This window comes from Ptiloglossa arizonensis, chromosome 2 (assembly GCF_051014685.1).
Source record: "Ptiloglossa arizonensis isolate GNS036 chromosome 2, iyPtiAriz1_principal, whole genome shotgun sequence".
Classification (NCBI taxonomy): domain Eukaryota; kingdom Metazoa; phylum Arthropoda; class Insecta; order Hymenoptera; family Colletidae; genus Ptiloglossa; species Ptiloglossa arizonensis.
In genome coordinates this window covers 15449274-15470325 of record NC_135049.1, presented here as the reverse complement: position 1 = coordinate 15470325, position 21052 = coordinate 15449274, and the positions used below count along the sequence as shown (strand labels likewise).

General features: G+C 36.2%; 4 protein-coding genes across 7 annotated transcripts in view; 2 read left to right on the top strand and 2 right to left on the bottom strand.

Moving 5' to 3' along the window:
• Positions 1–313: 313 nt before the first annotated feature.
• Positions 314–4222, top strand: Sc35 (SR family splicing factor SC35). Of its 2 annotated transcripts, XR_012991024.1 has the most exons (5): positions 314–593; positions 798–941; positions 1019–1216; positions 1312–1401; positions 3215–4222. XR_012991024.1 is itself a non-coding variant. In XM_076303990.1 (4 exons), the coding sequence occupies exons 1-4, from the start codon at positions 412–414 to the stop codon at positions 1316–1318; spliced, it is 531 nt and encodes a 176-aa protein (XP_076160105.1). In that variant the 5' UTR covers positions 314–411; the 3' UTR covers positions 1319–3208. The 2 variants fall into 2 exon arrangements, 1 of the variants encoding a protein (XP_076160105.1); XM_076303990.1 differs by lacking the exon at positions 3215–4222 and having other exon boundaries at positions 1312–3208.
• Positions 4215–7200, bottom strand: Frj (membrane bound O-acyltransferase domain containing farjavit). 2 transcript variants are annotated; one of them, XM_076303988.1, is made up of 7 exons: positions 6923–7200; positions 5991–6262; positions 5764–5915; positions 5485–5693; positions 5100–5421; positions 4803–5028; positions 4215–4552 (listed from the first exon to the last, which is right to left on the bottom strand). In XM_076303988.1, exons 1-6 carry the CDS (start codon positions 7135–7137, stop codon positions 4825–4827), a joined length of 1374 nt encoding a protein of 457 aa, XP_076160103.1. In that variant the 5' UTR covers positions 7138–7200; the 3' UTR covers positions 4215–4552; positions 4803–4824. The 2 variants fall into 2 exon arrangements, with proteins under 2 accessions (XP_076160103.1, XP_076160102.1); XM_076303987.1 differs by having other exon boundaries at positions 4215–5028.
• Positions 7201–8024: 824 nt separating this feature from the next.
• LOC143155356 (uncharacterized) lies at positions 8025–9540 on the bottom strand. Its single transcript, XM_076327986.1, has 5 exons — positions 9376–9540; positions 9138–9235; positions 8693–8812; positions 8500–8630; positions 8025–8429 (listed from the first exon to the last, which is right to left on the bottom strand). The coding sequence occupies exons 1-5, from the start codon at positions 9383–9385 to the stop codon at positions 8213–8215; spliced, it is 576 nt and encodes a 191-aa protein (XP_076184101.1). The 5' UTR covers positions 9386–9540; the 3' UTR covers positions 8025–8212.
• Positions 9541–13462: 3922 nt separating this feature from the next.
• The window catches only part of Arl4 (ADP ribosylation factor-like 4), a 93034-nt gene continuing 85444 nt past the window's right edge, over positions 13463–21052 (top strand). For both annotated transcript variants that reach the window (XM_076327291.1, XM_076327292.1), the window contains exon 1: positions 13463–13760. The gene's annotated coding sequence lies outside the window, so the exon portion shown is untranslated. The remainder of the gene's footprint in view (positions 13761–21052) is intronic.

Genomic DNA, 21052 nt, shown 5'->3' with positions numbered 1-21052 from the left:
TTTTTTGTAAAAAATATCATATTAAGCTTAACGAAATAGATATTGATTATGTTTAATATCGATAAGAAAAAAAAAATGAACGTTTACGTTTGTCAATGCTTTTTGTCCATTACAATACATGACGTAATTAAGTAATAGTTGCACGTTTAAACAACCGTTATTTTTCAAACAAATCTAGCTGAATAACACGTTTTGGGGATAAATTAAATGTTCTGCATGAGAAGAAATTTGAGTCATGCAGTAGGAAATTTTATTTACGTCATTTCCCATCATACTGCGCGTAGTTCGTTCTTCCGTCACTCGCCATCTTGTCTTTGACGTACGTGGACGCGTGCCACTTAATCTGAAACTGATTTTTCCGGTTCGAGTGTTAATTTTACTTTTCCGGAGGTGCTCCACAGTTTAAGAAAAATGAGTTACGGCAGGCCACCACCTCGAATTGACGGGATGGTGTCCTTAAAGGTGGACAATTTGACCTACAGAACGACACCCGAAGATTTGAGACGCGTGTTCGAAAGATGTGGCGAAGTCGGCGACATTTACATACCCAGAGACCGTTTCACTCGAGAAAGTCGCGGATTTGCATTCGTCAGGTTAGTTAAAAGCCAAATTTTTCTTCATATTTGTTGATTTCTGTTTAAATATAACGGAACCCACTGTATGACTTCGTCACGCTTGTTTGAGTAGCTGTATTTCAACTCTCAAATACCAACAAGTGTTGCATTTGTTCGTTGCTTATATTACATATTTGTACGCCGTGGAAAAAGAAACAAATTTTCATTTACACGAAACTTCAGATTCTATGATAAACGAGATGCAGAAGATGCGCTGGATGCAATGGATGGAAGATTGTTAGATGGGAGGGAACTTAGAGTTCAAATGGCACGATATGGTCGACCAACTTCTCCCCATCGAAATCGTAGTAGTCGTCGTCGTGGAAGGTAATTATACTACAAGTATCTCACTCAGCTTTTATAAATCTTTAACATGGTAAATTTATGAATCATTTTGTTTATAGATCACGCAGCAGAAGCAGAGATCGTAGACGCTCGCGTTCCAGATCGCGCAGTAGATCCAGAAGCCGTGATAGAGATCGTAGGCGATCTTATAGTCGTAGTCGCAGCCGTTCACGGTCTGATAGCAAGAGCTCTCGTGGAAAGTCCCGTTCTCGTAGCAAGTCTCCGGACAGGCAGAAAGACAGTCGTTCCAAATCAAGGTATATCTTGCGAGTGTAATTGTAGAATGATATACTTTGATCGCAATATTATGTGAATATTTATTATACAGTATTTTGCTTTTTTTTTTATACAGGGACTGAAGTAATTGAACCATATGCGAGTACGACTGTGAACAGATGCACGTGCCGCGAGTGCAGAATAATCGTTTCTTGAGAACGAAAAGGTATTCTATTACCCTCTATACCTAGAGCAACACTGTCGCACGTTCACATTTCTTCTATCACTTACATATTAATTATGACGACGCACTTCTTTGGGTTGAAAATGAACCCAAACTAATTTTAATGTAATGTATCTAGATCGTGAGTTTAAGAGACTCACGAAGACTCTCGTTTGCAAGTTTTCGTAATTATTCTTACTTCGTTAAGTGACATTATCACGAGCAGTGCTTACTTTGATCAGAAGAAAGTAAATGTATTCTGTTTTTCACGAATAATGCAGCTGTTGTAACAACTAAAACAGCACATTCTGATCATTGAATTCAAGTTTATTATATCCTTAATAAGAGTTTTAGAATGTGCACTAGCACTATGTGTTTGATGTTTGTTTCTGCTCTTAAAGATCAAGTAGAATTTCAGATTTTGAAAATAGAGCAGGAAATACTTGAATTTGCACTCTATGAATAAAAAAAAAGTTGCTGTTCGGTCAGACAACATTTTCTTTACGTCGAAGTATAGTGTGCACAACTTCTAGTATTTGTCAATTTATGTGAGTTATAAATGACAGAAGTTTGTTCCTTTCTTCCATTTCTTCCATTTCTTCAATCTTGTTATAACTATTTTACGCCATATGGCATGTATAAGTAACAGCAGGAAAGCACCTATTTCGATAAAATGCCCATTATGAAATTGTTCGAACCAAGCAAGGTGGATTAGATATTCCTGGAAATACATCAGGGTGTTGATGTGTAATGGTATAATTAGCAGGTAATGTAAAATGTGTGCGGTCGACTGAGTCCGCCTTCTGTACAAATTTTAAAATTCACTTCTAAATCTCTGATTCTCTGATATTTCTATTATTTATAACTAAAAATTGACCGACCTTAATTAGCCAAAAAGAAAAATTAAAAATCGTGACACATACGAATTGTAGAAATAAGTTCTGCGTTTCTGTAATAGTATACAGGTTTATTTATGTAAGTTTGCCATTTATAATAAAGTATAATAAAATGCAGAAGACGGAACTATTTGCATAGTCTTAGACAGTGATTAAATACTAAGTGTATAACTGTAGGCAATGCAGCCAGTCGTGTTACCTTTAAATTTATTGGCTAAAACTCGTTTTGCATGATAGTCGATTATTTGACTTTTAAGTGAAATTTCATTAATCTTTAAATGATAATTCGATATAATGTGAAATGTGTAAATATAAATTTTCTCTCATTTTAACTTTCACAGAAACTTATGATCCGTATTGTGTCTGAGTATTCAAGTATTTAATGTTTATAATCATTTCAAATTTTTCAACGTTTATGTAGTGTACTTACGAATTTTAAACTATTCCATATATTGAGAATAAAAATATTGTAATGTTCACAAGTAACATTGTGAACAGAAAAATAACAGTAACGCATCATTTTGTTAAAAAATGTTTAGTCAAGACCTGGTTAATGTTCAATCTGCTTCAATTAAAAAATATTCAACACCTTAGTTGCTAAAATATAATAATACTAGTTGCGATTTCAGCCGTGTATCTCTAGTTTGAATGTTATGAATTTCATTGAATTTCATGAAATTCGATTTTGCGTAGAATAACATTTTCAGGGACGAATTACTAGTGCGTTTGAAGTATTAAATTTTAATCGAAAGAACTAAGGTAATTAGAGTATGGTTTAATATTGGTATATTTTCATTCACGTACAATCGGTCGATCGTCAATATCTTCCAACAAAAGAAAAAAAAAAGATATCAAATCCTCACACACGGATATGACACGTTTATTCGTTATAACTAAGTTGTAATTTTATGGTGCCACAGGCGGTGGAAAGGAGTGGCGTGGCGAGTGTAGCCGATGATGGGGTAGCTGAGAGTAAGCAGTAAGCCGAGTAGCAGGGCTGTAAGCAGTTTGCAGTAGCGAGCGGTTGGTGGTCTGGTGAAAGCAGGTTCGCGAGTCGATCAGGGCGAGAAAAAGAGAGAAAGTGTGTGAGCGAAAGCTGTCTCTCTGGGGGGTCGGCGTGCAGAAAATCGCAGAGGGTACGGTCAAATGCAGAGAATTAAGCAGAGAGCACAACCAAAGCCACGCGGTTGCTGGTCTCAGCCACCGTCCGGTTTGCAGGTAGCACGTGAGCATCACCAGACCTCGCGAGCAACAACTCACATTTCAACTGTTACGTCTACCAGTTACTTCTCGTGTTTCTTGACGATCACTTCCAGCAATGGTGTTCATTAGAGACAAACACGTACTTTGCTCCCATCTGTGTAGGTCAATTCGTAAGTTGTGCGAGTTTTAAAGTCGATTCTTTAATTACTTAATTACTAGATATCTTGGTAATTACTTAAGATTACCGTCTCGTGGTACAATTTACTTTTTATTTTCAATTCGAACGCTTAAACTTGTTTGTTTCGAGATACAATAATTGCTGATGAGGTTACGGATAAAATCAATTTAATTTGCAAGATTTTATTTTTGTTTTAATTTTAATAGCTTCGAGATAAATCATTGTTTAATATTTCCGAGATTAATAGTTTCTCAGCGCATACCGTTCCGTTCGAGTTTGCAAAGATTCAAATTCTATGATCATCGCTTGAAACACTTGCCGCCACATTGCAAATAATTGGGAAAATTGAGGGTGGGGAGATGGGATCCTTTCGCTTTTCCTGTGTTTCTTCTTTCAGGTATCAGCAAACGTCGGTAGAGTAAGTATTTTAGAGGTAAGATGGTGTTGGAATTTACAGACGATTAATTTCTTTTTTAAAGTAAAGGAATAAATCATTGTAGACGGATGAAGGAGGGTGCGTTCAATAAAGATTACCATAATAAACAAATGGAATTTTTATTATTTCTGACTTACTCATTGTTACAAATGGAAGAATAGAAACCCTCTTAACACTTTCACGTCCCTACGTTTCGTATAAGTACTTTCGTCTGACGTCGGCATCTTTGGCTTAGAGCTTATCGTTTGCCGTCGGCACTTTTCACGTGAAAGACTGTTGGCAAGCGACATAAACGTTTTGCTACTGGTACTTTATTGTAAGCATCAATGTGGTACTATTGAAAATTGACTATCGGCTTGCATGTGACACCAACATAGTGCCCATCAGTCGTGAAAGTGTTAGTATCCGAGAGATTTTGTTTTTTGGTTTTTTAAATAGCATCTATGGAAGTGATGAGTCAGAAGAATATTTTCATTATCGTACTGATTGACAAGTTCAATCAAAGAGTTAAAGTATGTTATACATACGTTTTTTAACAGCCTAACTGTATTATTGACATAATACAACAAATATTCAATAAATATTACTACAATTTGTACAAATTCAGTACTTTAAAAAAATACCTAAACTATTTTGAGAGACATTGATTCGTTTACTCGAAAAATAAGTGCATGCAGCATTAAATACTAACGTAGCAGACTATTTGTCTTGATTTACTCTCTATGGGTATGTAGAATAAAGGGTTTCAAAAAGCGAAAAATGATGTAAAGCGCAATTGCTACGATATGTCCAGAAAAATATACGCTTTTATAATAATGTATTGATTCTTCGAAATCTAGCAACAGGAATGGTACTCCTAAATATGCCATGCAGGTTGTTTTCTCATACCACAAGAGCAACTGCCATCCTTTTCTGGCCTGAAATTATATGATCCATGAATTGAAATTATAGGTAAAAATTTTAAATCAATACAGGAAGTAGTACTCACCAAGCTATTTTCTTTAGACTGTTGATAAAATTTCATACCTATATCCTCGCTCATTAAGAATAAAGGAATTTGGCAAATGCAGATATAATAACCAGCTGACCAACCATGCCAAGCAGCAGAAAGTGTAAAAGTGGCAAGAGTTCGTAAACTTTTATATGGAAACCTTTTATATACATAAACACCCATCCAATATTGAATACAAGCATTCCATGATTTCATAGCCATTCGAGTTGAATGGCATTTTTCCAGCTTCCAAACATTCATATTGTATACAGTATCAAAGTTAAATTCTTCATCCTTCAATTTTTCAGGTGTTGTAGATCTAAAAAAATTTATTGCTTAATTTTTGTTTTGGATAAAAAAAATTAGAAAAAAATCTACTTACAAAGTTTCAATGGTTTTATAATCTCGTGGTCCTAATCCTACTACTGGTTTGGATTGTACAGGATAAGCTCCAAGTCCAGCCATCTGGCAAGCACATTCGGCAAGAGCCATACCAATATACATTCTTAATTTAAAAGTAAGAAAAGTGGGATACATATAAAAGTATTTATATAGAAAAGCCCGTGTTGCAAATTCCTCTGTCATAACGTACTGAAATTTTAAAAGACTTCAAAATTAATAATTCTGCCCATTTTAAGTGTTTTAAGAGTATTGATATTACTCTGGTGGGGTACAATTGACTCGTCACAAGATACAATACAACAAAACAAGCAGTTTGTTTAAGTTTGTACAATGTGAGAGGCCATGGATCTGCATATTTGGAAAATGGTCTATGTAAATGATCCCAGTATGTTCTGTATCGATAATATGGGCCTAGGAGAGAGAATATTGTATTTAATGTAATACAAAAATCAGTTTAATTATAATTAAGTACAGTATCAAAATTACCAGTCAAGATTCCCATGTAACTAAACGCATAATGAAATACATCCAAAAATCCAATATTTTGTAAAGCTTCAGAATTTACTCCCTCTGGATCGTTAGGTGATGCAGTGGCAGCTGCATTTATTTCAAATGCTAGGCCAGACAATTTTAACGTTAATATCATAAGTATGAGGTTTGTATGAGATGGTGGTGTGGGTAAACCGACACAATCTCCTAATCTGGATATGATAAGTAGATAGAAAAATGAAAAGAAAAAGCTAGCCAGGTGACATTTCCTGTAAATAAAAAAATTATTATATAAAACAATTTTATTAATTCTTATTTAGAAAACAAAAAAAATAAATTTATTATAGTTTCTCTTTTTTTTTTATTTTTTTTTTTTTAATATATCTAAATAATATATAATATAAAAAAAGTATTTATATAAATTTTCTTGATAATAAATATTGGAACAAGTACTTTAATCTAGGAACATTAATGGACACATTTCTGCATTGCGTGTTATTGAATTCATTGGTAATGACAGACATGGTAGGCTGCAATAATAATCAATGTCTACATTAAGAAAGGGCTTGAACTTTGATATTAGCGCACTCGAGGGTTATTACTATATTTATATCATTTGATGCTGAAATTGCTATTACCGTTAATTTTGTGTTTACAGTATTGTTAAACATGTCCAATCAAATTGATAATAAACCTTATTGTTTATTATTATATTTTAGATGAGATAAGTATCAAGTGCGAAAATATGTATTGAATGAAAGGCAATTGTCAAAATTACTGATCATGCAAAGACTATTGTGAACGAATTTGGCACAATTTTGATATAATATTATAATACTTCATTGACGAAATAAAGAGTATATCAACAGAGATATCAGGAATAACCATACGTTAAACTTATAGAATAGTATGTTATCAATATGTCGTACTTTGGTGGGAGCTTGGTTATGATAATGGCGTTAATCACAGTAGAGATCACAGGGTGAATTACATGACCTTCGGAAACAAATATAGCCAAAATAAAACCCAAGATTGTACAGATCCATTGCTTCACGTAGATGTCTTCGATTTTTTTATACAAAAAACCAACAAATACACAAGATAAAAGTATAGCACTGTAAATGACATCTATCAAGAGCTGCATGTCGGCTTGACTGCAGAAGCTCGACTGTCTCTTCTGCCGCAATGTACAGTAAAAGTTGGATAACTGCAAGAAACGATCTACGGCATAACTGCCTATTGTTCATCCCCACCATTGAGTAGTGGTGTTCACCTTTAACCCGATCCGAGGTGAAATATTGGTGAGATAGCAATAATGCAATGACGGAATTTTTTTCTTTTAAATAAAACTTTTCTCAACGAGTCTGTGAGGTTTTCCTGATTAAAATAAGACCAAATGCGATAGAATATGCATTACATTTACTTATTTAATTAAATGATACAAGTAAGTTATTATTACTTATTAAATACGTAAATATAATTCAAATTATGTGTTTGATTTTATTCTAATCGATAAACCATCATAAATATGATAGAGGTTTCATTCAAAAAGAATTAATAATAAAAGTTTCATCATTGCATTAATTTGTCTCATTGATGTTTTTTTTTCTCGCTTTGATTCTCGGATCTCTTTCTCTTTCATTTGTTCTTTTCTATGTCCAGTACAAAGGCAAACTTCGAAGAACGGTTCGAGCCATGCCGAGTTGAAAAATGAATACCTCTGTTGGATAAATGTCTGATTTGGTTCCCGATTTCAATACAAATTTTTATTGTATTTTTCTCCACAAAGAAAAGCTATATATTGTCTAAGAATTTATTATACCTTGCACATTTATTATTCATTATTATGTTCAGTATTCGTACAAAACCGTTGTACATACATTAAAATTTTATTTTTAGAAATATCTTTTATATAATTTTTGCTTGTTTAAAATCGTACATAAAATGAAACATATTGCTCTTTATTTTATTGTCGATAAAAGGGTAAAAATGGATTGTAGGGTAATTAGGGGTATAAAATAAAACTGCAGCTTTCATTCAGTTACTATAATAATTGTATTTTATACAAACAAGGACATCTTCATCAAACGCATACTATAAATGCGTGAATTGATTTAGTCAAATAGTATCAATATGAAAGTAGAATTTGAACTGCTTGTAATGTTAATGTAATAGTAGCAGTGACATAAAATATTTGTAATTGACTCAAATTTAACGTCCTAGGATTTTTTGCCGAGTGCTTTTTGTGTAAGCTCCGTCTTCTTCTGCTGAGCAAGTTCCTTCTGCTTCTTTTCAACTTCTCGTTTTTTCGCCGCTTCTTCTCGTTGTTGTTTAATTATGGCTAATCGTGCTAGATCTGCACGAGCTTCATCAGTTTTACCTGCCGCGTGTAGTTTCTGATAATTAGCATACGCTCTCTGTTTTTCTAATTGCTCTCTGGAAGAGACAAATTTATTAGTGTTCAGAATGTACAAGTTCACTCAACTATTTCAATTTATAATTTTACCGTTCTTTTCGAGATAATTCTGGTTTTCCAAAGTCTAAAGACTTATTTAATTCTGATAATTTTTTTGTTTTCTTTTGTACCCTATTTGGATTTTCAACTTGAATTAAGTTTTCTACACCTTTCGCCTTTCCCTGTGAATATTGAGAATAAAAACCATTTCTTGATTATTAAAAATTCTTATCTATTATATTACCTCTGCTTTAGACTCTGATTCCGAGTCACTTTCACTATTACTGTCTGAACCACTTTCAAAAGGGCTTTTGGATTCTTCGCCTCCTTCATCGCTGGAGCTTTCGTCACCTTCTTTACACCTCTAAAAGGAACAACTTCATTGTAACTTTTAGACATGGAGCATTCAATCCATATTAATGAATCTTTATTTACCAGCTCCTTAAGTAATATAACATTTATGCAATATTTTCAAAGAGGCAAACGCGAGAGGAATGAGACAAAATGAGTCATTTTAGGCTCTACACATTGCTTTCGATTTTTAAGAACTTTTTAAGGTTCCTGCTTGGTCTCGCAAATGAAATTTGTACCAGCATGGAGTATTGTGTTCCATCAAATGACAGTTCGACCTTACGTACTTAACAATAATATCTAAGCTGTCGTGCTGTCGTTAACCTAAAAATACTGACTCTCATATGGAATTTTATTTCCTCCTGACGTCGCTGCTCCTCCAACTCCTCGGGATTCGTAAAGTGGCGATTCCGGCCTTTGTGACCGGTGAATTTACCTGTAAAAAAATTGCATTTGATTCGGACCCTTCTTTCGAGGTCAAAAATTACGAAATTGCGTTTTTCATTCAATAAAATATGGTGGGGACAAGGAAGAACAATTTCTTCAAATGAAAAGTATAATAATTTATGCGCTTACCGCGCGGCATTTTTTTGAGGTGAAGGCTCGTTGCAGTCTAAATAATATTCTACGGAAATTTGTGGCGAGAAAGGTCTCTTTCTTACTACGAAAGAACAAATTCGTTTGATGTCAGATCAACACTGCGCTGCTACTGATTTCAACGTCAACCACGAGCTCTGGCGGCATAAAACTATTGCATGGAATATTTGCGAGCATAGTTAGTATCATGCATCATTTTTCTTTGCCGTTCAAGGACAGAATTAATAATTTGCATTATGATTTTTATTTTATGTTACAAGCACATTGATAAACTGAATATTATTTTTTTAAGAATAAAAATCTCGAAGAGTATTAAATATTCTGTTTGGTGTTTATAGTAGACCTGTGCTTAGTAACTACACATCATAATTATATGAATATAGAGAATAAATATTAATATATATTAAATATTATTATATATATTAAAACAATTAATTTTTATTACAATTTTAATCGTACAACTTTTTTATACTTGGTTATGTAATTTTATCGCAGAAAACTACTTTATTTGAATTCTAATTTTTTGTTAAGCGTTTTCTTATCTTGTCCAACGTTGTTTATGCTTTAATGCAATTTATTAATAGTTCGCCACGTTAGTATTAATCGGTAAACAACGAGACTGGGCGCTTTATTTAAAAGGTGGCGAGGAAAATAATTCATATGTTTTTGGTATTATAATTATATTTATTCCGTTTATGGATTCCATATTTTAGTATTCAATAATCAGTTATCTTTTTTGAATTACAAGGTGTCCAGTAATTTATGGTACGTATATATAGTCAAAAAAAGGGTAAAGTAGGAAGTCTACAATAAATTTCTATACTGTGGAGTTTTATTTTCGAGAAATTCGGTTTTCAAGAATCGTTGAATGCACGTGCATTGCTTCGAATTATTGAACACCTTGCATTTTCATTTCGCAACGTAAATAAAATGTTTCTTATACGAATGTTTTCGTATTTTTCCAGATTTAACGGCAAATCATCCACTTGCCAATAATCAGATGCATTTGGCACGGCACAAAGTTCCTTAGATTCCATTTGCAAGTCATGTTGTCCATGAAATTTCAAGCGGAACCGTCAAACGGAAATTCGTCATGCAGCTGTTCGAACTTTACATTTACAGGTACTTAACGTTTTTATTTCTAACGTTAAATCTTTCTTTTCATCACTTTAGTAACTTACTTTCTTACTGGAATATCGTTGTTTTTTTACAAGTTTGTTGTTATTGAAATTTCAATCCAAATTTTAATGTCTATCTCAATTTTTTAATCGAGTTCAAATTGAAAAATTATAATCGACATATTGGCATTATTTCTATTACATTATTTAAATGTTTTAAATATAACGGAAATGTTTCGTTGCATTTTTTTATTGTATTTTTATACATTTAAAACATATTTGGGTAAATATTAATTTTAAAGTTAGGTCAATATTAGGCGTAAGGGACAGTTTTATGATCAAACTAACGATTGAGTCCCACGATCTTGAGATGAACAAATAAGGGCAGAGCAACAGAGAACCGTAATAAATTATTTGATGAAACGATCTGGGCGTTTATTCTTTCTTTTTCTCGTGCATTGTGTTACGCTTGATCGCATGAGCGCAAGACGGATTGTTTGTTCGAGACCGGTCGCTGCTGGGCTGCGTTCTTAGTCTCCAATTTATATTATTTAAGAACAATTGACTTGGACGGTCTGTCACTTCTTAGGGGGACCAATCTCGGAATGCCGACAGCCCATAAAACCGAAGCCATTATATAGGGTGATTCGTTTAAGATTACACTTTGATCCTATTTCATTAATCTTATTATAAATATAATATTAGGTGGACCGGAATGTAATGTCGGGAAACGACATCACTTCCCGGTCCCCCTAATTTCGGGAAACGACATCACTTCCCGGTCCCCCTAATTTCGGGAAACGACATCACTTTCCGGTCCCCCTAATTTCGGAAACGACATCACTTTCCGGTCCCCCTAATTTCGGGAAACGACATCACTTTCCGGTCCCCCTAATAAATATAATATTAGGTGGACCGGAATGTAATGTCGTTTCTGCGCATGTCACTATTTGATTGTCATTTGTCAGCTCATTGTGTACATTAAAGTCGTAGCAAAGACATTCTGAGGTTATAGTGACTTGTTTAGTTGTAAATAATTAAATTTAAAATTTATGTATTTGAATTTAATGTCGGGAAACGACATTACTTCCCGGTCTCCCTAATTTCGGGAAACGACATCACTTTCCGATCCCCCTAATTTCGGAAACGACATCACTTTCCGGTCCCCCTAATTTCGGGAAACGACATCACTTTCCGGTCCCCCTAATAAATATAATATTAGGTGGACCGGAATGTAATGTCGGGAAACGACATCACTTCCCGGTCCCCCTAATTTCGGAAACGACATCACTTTCCGGTCCCCCTAATTTCGGGAAACGACATCACTTTCCGGTCCCCCTAATTTCGGGAAACGACATCACTTCCCGGTCCCCCTAATTTCGGAAACGACATCACTTTCCGGTCCCCCTAATTTCGGGAAACGACATCACTTTCCGGTCCCCCTAATTTCGGAAACGACATCACTTTCCGGTCCCCCTAATTTCGGGAAACGACACCACTTTCCGGTCCCCCTAATAAATATAATATTAGGTGGACCGGAATGTAATGTCGGGAAACGACATCACTTTCCGGTCCCCCTAATTTCGGGAAACGACATCACTTTCCGGTCCCCCTAATTTCGGGAAACGACATCACTTTCCGGTCCCCCTAATTTCGGAAACGACATCACTTTCCGGTCCCCCTAATTTCGGGAAACGACATCACTTTCCGGTCCCCCTAATAAATATAATATTAGGTGGACCGGAATGTAATGTCGGGAAACGACATCACTTCCCGGTCCCCCTAATTTCGGAAACGACATCACTTTCCGGTCCCCCTAATTTCGGGAAACGACATCACTTTCCGGTCCCCCTAATTTCGGGAAACGACATCACTTCCCGGTCCCCCTAATTTCGGAAACGACATCACTTTCCGGTCCCCCTAATTTCGGGAAACGACATCACTTTCCGGTCCCCCTAATTTCGGAAACGACATCACTTTCCGGTCCCCCTAATTTCGGGAAACGACACCACTTTCCGGTCCCCCTAATAAATATAATATTAGGTGGACCGGAATGTAATGTCGGGAAACGACATCACTTTCCGGTCCCCCTAATTTCGGGAAACGACATCACTTTCCGGTCCCCCTAATTTCGGGAAACGACATCACTTTCCGGTCCCCCTAATTTCGGAAACGACATCACTTTCCGGTCCCCCTAATTTCGGGAAACGACATCACTTTCCGGTCCCCCTAATTTCGGGAAACGACATCACTTTCCGGTCCCCCTAATTTCGGAAACGACATCACTTTCCGGTCCCCCTAATTTCGGGAAACGACATCACTTTCCGGTCCCCCTAATTTCGGAAACGACATCACTTTCCGGTCCCCCTAATTTCGGGAAACGACATCACTTTCCGGTCCCCCTAATTTCGGAAACGACATCACTTTCCGGTCCCCCTAATACATACAACATTTTATATAATTTTCCATAAACTAAATCATACGATAAGATAGATCATACATCACGTGGTCTATGAGATACAACGTGTTATAAAATATTATGAACAATATCAGTTGGATTTCATAAAGTTTAATAGTTTCTCATTAACATCAAGAATTTGGTATAGATAAGAAATAAAGATATAAATTTCCATTTTCACTCTAGAGATAACTATTTTTGTGTGCGAAATTTTCTCTGTATTTTATTAGAAGCTAATTTTTTCATTAATTGATATTCGTAAAACGATTTTTACGTCATAAAATTCTCAGACACCCTGTAGATATTCTAAAGAGAATTTCGGCACGTAGGTTGCTGAGATCTCATTGGCGGACCGTTTGTTGGGTGGCGCAGCTATTGGTGGTTGATCGCACTGTGGTGTTGGCTCGTGCCGCCGCCTGTCGGCGTTTCATGAAAATAGAATACAGCTCGAGATAGTGGGAGCCAGTTTGTTTCGGATGTTTGGGGTGGTTGGATGTTACGGGCGGTGCTCGTAAATGTCAACCGGCAGACGATTGTTTTGTTGTGCTCTGATGTCATCCACTTAAACACATCGTGGTATCTAACACCAGTCTATTCGCGAGTATCTCTGCACAACAATCGACTGCAGCATCGTTCAAACCGTTCGTTCCGGAAGACGATACTCTCGACCGGTCTTCCGAGTATCTCGAGAAGTGTGTCAAAGTCGATGTAACGTGTTCTGTGCGTCCATAGTCAGCATAGCTCTGAGTGTCTCCAGGGTTTCGGATACGATTCCCATCAAAAGAATGGTGAGTACATTAATTTAAAATTTTGTAAGGTTCAAATCGCAGATTATGTAACACAAAGAAAGAAGTACCCACTTAGGGGAAAACAGTCATGATTATTTATGCCGATCTTGTCAAGTGTTACGTGTCGGTAAATCGCGGTCCATTGTTAATTCGTTGGCGGGGTCGCACGATTGAGATCGCGTGTGAATGAATCTCTGACGGTGCCTGCACGCCGATGTGACAGCTTCGTAGAGTAATCAAGGTTATTACATTCCCCTTGCCGTACCTTATGAATGGATACCTGGTCTCTGTGCCCTTTAATCGACGTAGAATTCATAGGAATACCATTGGATGCTGTGCCCGATAGAAAATTACACGTACATACGTCTATGCTGTACTTTCCGAACTCTGTGCCATTTATGTTCATGGATCCAATCATTCCGTAGATTCGAAATGTTTCGCGACTTTCTGTTCAAATATTTCTAACTATTTTGATAAACTCAATTCGGTTAAGTTTTTGGCGGAATCCCAATACAGATTTATTTACAAATTCGTCTATAAATCGTACATTGAAATTGTCTCTCGAAAGATCAATCACATTCCAACGGTTTTTACGTTCAAAATTGTGAATTTAGTTTGCGTCTAAAATCAAAAACAGGCTCCAATGGTTTTGAAGAGTTTCGCCCTCAAAGTGGGGGAGAGCATCTTTGGTGTATTTACCAGATGTACTCGGGGTGCATTTAGCATTCGGTCGGAGTCATTGCCACGCTTTATAAATATTCAATCGTTCTATAAACGCGACTCGTGTCGATTCACGTGCAGAGTTTCACGTAACGTTTCTTACGTATTCGTTGTCGATACAGTCTCGATGACTACAGGAACACATTAAAGCTCTTGTAGGTTCAGAGCCACCCTTAGTAGGATTTTGTACATACTTTAAAAAGTTTCGTGGCTAGTAAACATATATTATATTTGTAAATATGTATAATGTATTTTATATATATAAATATATATATATATATTATATACACATGAATACATATGTATCTATATATGTAGTACACAGTAGCTGAAGCATAGGTTCTGTAGTATTATTAAAAAATAGACATAGACATTAAATATACATTTATTCTGATGTCACGAACTAAACAAGACGTTTCCTACCATATATATGTAGAACGCCACTTAAGTCACGCGACATATTGATCGTTATTCTGTTCACTACAATGTAAATATGCCTTTTTGAAAAATTGTTTCTCTTTTGCTCCAAGTTTTACTTTTATCAAGGTGGTTCCTGCACTAGCCCTAAATATATCTTCCATGGACAAAATGTAGTAACACAATTTCGTGGCTTTTTTTCATACGAATCTTTATCTGGCGAGTAAAAAGCACAAATTGTATGTATTGTGACCTATGGACGTAGGTGATCTAAGAAAAACATAGCTGTCGCGACGTGTGGCATCTACGATGATATTTTGATCGCTGGTACCGAGTCGTATCGCATTGGCGCGTTCTGCATATGCATACACATAACCGCGTTATGTTGATTATTCGGACATTCCTGTCCGCCCTTAATTGTCCTTATAAATGTAACGAGCCGATCGTCCTTGTACGCCACTGACGAATGATTAATAGAACGATGCTTTTAGTGTTTTATCGATGCGTGCATCGCATTTTGACTTTTATCTTTAACGGCACAGTTTGAAATTAATGTTTATGGAACGACGACGACGACGGCGAACATTAAGCTTAAATCCATATACATACGATCAAGCGGGTCAAGGTTTACTCATCGCTATTTATTATTTTCGCATACGATGAAAACTAAGTTTCCTAATTTCTGTCGTTTCGACATTACGAATATTTTACAATACAATTTCATTTTTTAAATTGAATAATTAAACGAACATTGCAGTGATTCTTGTACAAATTGATTATTTGTACATTTCTAAGTACATATTATGAGATTATTGTGTACCACAGATAACCTAACGTAAAGGTTGAAACGTTTATCTAAAAGCAAATTATACCCAGCCTGATTATATTTGTTTTATGCAAAAGTGTCTATTATGTCAGTAACTTTTACCTGCTTTATATTGCGTGATCGTGCAGTCATGAAAGCAGAATATAGTACCAATACCGAAGATTTCGCTGTTTATTGGTCAGCGGGATTATCTTCGAATTTGGGCAGTGTAATTATTATTAACATTGAGACGTTAAATAATAAAAAAAAAAGTGATTTTTTCGTATTATTTGGATCTTGATTCGATCCGTGGCTCTGGTAGCTCGTAAATTTCATTGAAAATTATGTCCGCTTTGTTTACAAAGAAGTTTCATCAACGCGAGCAGCTTTTTCGGAAAATTCATACTACGAAGTTATTTAAGCCACGCGGAGGATTGCGTTCGCGGAATCTCATAAATTTTGACGAAAAAATGTGTTCCCGCTGTGTTTGCAACGAGATTTCGACGCTTTTAATCGCCGTGCTATTAAGGCGGGAACGTCGCGAGCCTGGATGTTTAGAATACCAACGTCGCGAAATTAAAGAACAGTATCGTGGAAAATAAATATTATCTAGTCGAACTCGGCATTATCGAAGATCCAAGCGAAATGCGAGGTTCGTGCCAGGGTGGAAGACTTTTCATTCAGAAGTAATGGATTTCCAATAATTACGCGCGCAACTAAAACCATCAAAGTATGATGCATACATGCGCGAGCACCGGGTTAAAAGTCGTAGCCTGGACATCTGTCTTTTCTGCGACATTAAAGGCCTGTTGATCGACGTGTAACGCGTTAAACGTTAACCGTGATCATTTTGTCGTTAACGCTTTAACGATTTGTTCCGTGTCAACGTCGAGTCGTCGAATTTTAAATTATCCCCGAGCAACAAAACGTTTCCGTTCCCTTTCGTTTTATCCGTATCGTTAATTGAAAATCTTGTTTGCGGAATAAAATTCATCGTTACTCCGTAAGTACTGGCGTCGTTTATTTTTAAAGCTTCCGATCCGGGGGTATTTCGGTCGTGTGTGTCGAAAGCTCCGCTGGTAAAGCATCCTTTTGCAAACCGATGGGAGGGTTTAATTGAAATTTGAAATTTTGCAATTCGCTCGATAAACGCTCGTAAACTGTTACTTCGATAATATTGGTTCCTCGAATACCGTAGCGAAAGAGAATCAATTATTCGCGTTAGCACGCGTCGGGTGTGTTTGGCGAAAATAAACGATCATAGCGCGGCTCGAACGATCGCAGCTGAGAAAACAATCGTCTAGCTGGCCCGTGTCTATTCCTAAACGAAATCCGAGGACTCGGTGGGGGAGGGTGTCGTGTTCGAAACACGGGATTCGCCTAGCATCGAAACAAGCTGCTTTCGCGGCGGGAACGGCGCCGGAGAATGCCGTTACTAGGTGCACGTGGCGATTATAATCGGGACGAAAGTGATTTCTCGTGCTATCTCGGATCAGCTCGCGCCAAATGGGATGGAAACATTTTTTTACGAACGATCGTTTTTCTTTTCCCAGAATTTAACGCCGACGAATAGTCGAATCGTACACGACTATCACCGAAATTGCTTCCGATTTAATAAATACGAAATGCTGTTCCGTGACCTTTTAAAGAGTAGAATCGATAATATTCACTGGTTGCAAATATATCTAATGCCTCGATCGTATTAAGAGTGCGATAAACGGTCGTAAAGGAACTTTGGACAAGTAAATGTGTTTAAGAAACCGAATTATCGTATCGAATAGTATTTATTTCGTATTTTTGATCGAAGTAAGTTTTTCTCGCGTAAATTTCTCGAGTTTGAAAACGCAGAAAGGAAACGAAGAAAGAACAGATTGTACTCAGGAATGGAAGTATCAGAATGCAAATCGGTCGTAAATCGTTCGAAGGTAATTATTGTTCGGGATTTTTGAACGAGTAGTGTTTCACGTAGAACACGATAGCGTTATTGCGATTAGATTAGGCTCGATAAAGGCTGCGTTTCGTTATTTACTTCGCTCGAGATAGGTTTCTTGAAACTCGAGGGGCAAACCGATACTCTGACACGTGTTCAAGATACTTTTTTTCTGACGCGTCGATTTCGTCTTAACGTTAAGTTAATTATAGCGCGTAACGGTGTCTCGTGGCACTGATTGCGTTAAATTCGATACCGCGCTCGCAGTCCATACAGTCAGCTTCGAAAATAACCGATGAATCACGAAAATTGTAGACCCTACTTTTCCAAACAAGAAGAAATCATGTGTTACGAATAACTTTGGAGAACGAACCGAATATCAATTTTTCTTTTCTTTTTTTTGCTTACGGAATTTACGTGGCACGTCCGAGCTCGTATTACCGAATCAAAATTTGCTTTGCATTATTCAAAATCGTTAAATCACTCGCTTAAATGTCTTCTCGCTCGACAAAATTTATTTGAAACGGTCACAAGAAATATCTTCACACAATATACGAGTCTCTATTTTTTTGCAACGTTCGTTCAAGTTTCGAAGCGATGCCAACGTGTATCAATATATACCAGCCATGAATGCAAGCTGAAAACTTGTTTACTTCTCATTGTGTCGTCGTGAGGGTATTATCAACGAGTTCGGTGAAGTTCACGCGATGAAAATAAGTCCAAACACGACCTTATTTGGACAATTTTTAATTGTACGTGGTTGAGAGTTGTTTTTAGTAACATTTGAAATAAATTATAATTTAAAATAGTCCGAACGAGGTCATTTTCACGGTAAAATTCTGATCAATCGATTAACATTGTTCTCGTAAAGATATAACGAAAATATGAAATAATTCGTATTAGCGTGTTGTTATTGCTCGTTGTTGGCCAGTGTTGTCCTTTCACGATCTTGTATCCCATTGACTTTCGTTTGAGTTCGTCGTAACCCAGACCCTGAGGTAAATAAAGCAGTCCCGAGTGTTGGTCTTTGTACAATACATTATCGTATTCAAACAAGAAATTATTATATTATCTTGCACAATCCAGAAATGCGATCCCTTCATTTTTTTTCGAGTTGGTATATTTTCAACTCGGACTCTGATAATCGAAAGAAAAATAAATGTCTCCCAAGACGTTGACCGCGCTAAGGATAATTGTTTTCACGCAAGGGTGAGAATGACGAGGGTGTGCAAGGTTGTTTGGTTAGCTCTATGTTACAAGTGTTCCTCGTTTGTTAGTCGATGCTGTATTTATTTATACAGATGTATCCTGAGATACGTGGCGCAGCTCGAAAATGGTGTTTCTTTACAAAAAAATAAATCGGAACGAATTTTATAATTTAGGTGCAAACTCCTTTCGTGAAAATTAAAATAATTTTACTTATCCACGTGTATCGATCCGTCGTGTATAACTGTGTACAATGTGTGTACAACTTTCTCGAGTTATTCGGGCTGTAAAAAATATTTTGCGCGAAAAATGACAAATACTCTTCGCTGGAGTCAACTCGACGATTGTTCGTCATTTTCTTGCGCTGATTGAATGTAATTTTCGCAACGCGTACATTTTTAGATTAAAGTAGGACACTCTGTGCAAGACCTGGATTTTTCAGAGCGGTCTGTTAACGTCTTCAAATTATTTCAAACGGCATACTTAACCGTGGTCGCCATTCAACAAGTCCGTTTAATATCTCAAAGATTGAAGACGCGGGGAAATAAAGGGGTGGCAGCGAAATTAAAGCGGCGAAAAAAAAAAAAAGAAAAAGAAAAAACGAACGATTTTAAGGCAACGGCGCAAATTCGCGAAATCCTCGAACGGTTTTTTTCATTAATTACTTTTTACCCGAGCATCATCTCGAGAGAAGGCAATCGAGCATAATCGAGCAACCAATTAGAGCCCCGGGGGGATTCTTTTTGTAAGCGAATTTCAAGCGGCACGAGCTCGTCTGGTTAAACAAATAGGACAGTCAAAGGGATCCAGATTGCAGGGAAACGATGCGGACGGGCCTTAATAACCCAATAAAAAAAGGGTCGATCGGTGGAGGTTGTAAACCGTCCAAGAAGATCATTTGCAAAACTGACAAAGAAGCGGGTCAAAGTTTTCGCTAACCAAAACAATGAAAATTTCGAATTTTTCATTTGACACGACGCGAAGATCCTAAGTTCAATAATAATTTAATAATGATGAACACTATCGTTGAAGGTATGGAAGATTTTCCGTTTTCTTCGATTCGTTAAACTTACATCGATGGCCGCTGTCACGTATACGTGACTTCGACCGATTTATTTAATAATTCATGAAAGGTATAAATGATAAATGAGCAGAATCTCGGTTTTGTTAAGCGACACAGTGAATGTAAGATTATTATTTATTAAGTACAATGCAATTTGCATTCTTGATATTATTTATGGTTAAATTTACTTTAATCTCTCTCATGGTCTAACTGTCATAATTATTAAACAAATAGCTTGTTCTCGCTGTATTGTACGACGAAACCGACCGAAATACAACTCAATTATCATTTATGTATAATGCATTTATTTAGATTAAAATTTGATGTATTCATTGTTGTATCTACGTTATCATTTCCTTGTCATAATCTTCACGAGCCATTAATTGCGAAATTTTTCGATGCTACTATTCCACTTTTAGATTTCAATTTATATAAATCCACAATTTCAAAGTATTTGGCGGATAAATTTTTTTTGGAGATAACGAGAACGTTTGCGCCGATTTCCTCTCGGACATTTACCGTGCACTGACTGTGCAAATGAAAGTAATTGATATTAACCGAATATCGTGCTTGCTATCTTGCGTCATATACGCGTGACGCCACCGATCTTCGTGAGAGAACAGTGTCACATATTTGTGACAACGATGATTTTTCATTTTATGGCCGTGTAAACAAATGGAGTCATATAAACCACAGGTCAGTGTCACGTATATCGTCACATATTATTCAGAATATTCGCTTGGCCTATTTAATTCATTTTATTCGTATATTGTTACGAACGTGGATAACATTAAATAATATTGCTACAAACATAACGTGACCCGTGACGAATAATTTTTTATTCGAACGGCGGTAGCAAACGTGTTAAGTATCAAATTATAATTTTTTTAATTAATGTTCATCTAAACTTTAATATACGTAACAAATTTTATTGTCGTTGAATATTCTATGAATAGAACATTGGTACACAAAATAGGGCGGTGTAATTTTATTTAATCGATAACAGTGTGTTGCAGCGTTGATCAGTACTTTTGTAATTGAATTAACGAAAGTAATCATTGTAATTATAGTTGTTAATTAATGAACCACTAGCGAAATTGATCAATTAATTGGGAATAATGTTTGCAATCTACGATCATAGATTAGTAAAT

Excerpts from the sequence above, each read along its gene's own strand:
- LOC143155356 (XM_076327986.1), bottom strand. Across the intron at positions 8,631-8,692 it reads AATCAGAGTCTAAAGCAGAG|GGAAAGGCGAAAGGTGTAGA; the intron begins GTAATATAATAG and ends CAATATTCACAG. Across the intron at positions 8,430-8,499 it reads GAATTATCTCGAAAAGAACG|AGAGCAATTAGAAAAACAGA; the intron begins GTAAAATTATAA and ends TGTCTCTTCCAG.
- Sc35 (XM_076303990.1), top strand. The coding sequence starts at position 412 with ATGAGTTACGGCAGGCCACCACCTCGAATTGACGGGATGGTGTCCTTA. Across the intron at positions 594-797 it reads CGCGGATTTGCATTCGTCAG|ATTCTATGATAAACGAGATG; the intron begins GTTAGTTAAAAG and ends ACGAAACTTCAG. Across the intron at positions 942-1,018 it reads AGTAGTCGTCGTCGTGGAAG|ATCACGCAGCAGAAGCAGAG; the intron begins GTAATTATACTA and ends TTTTGTTTATAG.
- Frj (XM_076303987.1), bottom strand. The coding sequence starts at position 7,137 with ATGCAGCTCTTGATAGATGTCATTTACAGTGCTATACTTTTATCTTGT. Across the intron at positions 5,422-5,484 it reads TATAAAACCATTGAAACTTT|ATCTACAACACCTGAAAAAT; the intron begins GTAAGTAGATTT and ends AAATTTTTTTAG. Across the intron at positions 5,029-5,099 it reads AGTCTAAAGAAAATAGCTTG|GCCAGAAAAGGATGGCAGTT; the intron begins GTGAGTACTACT and ends ATATAATTTCAG.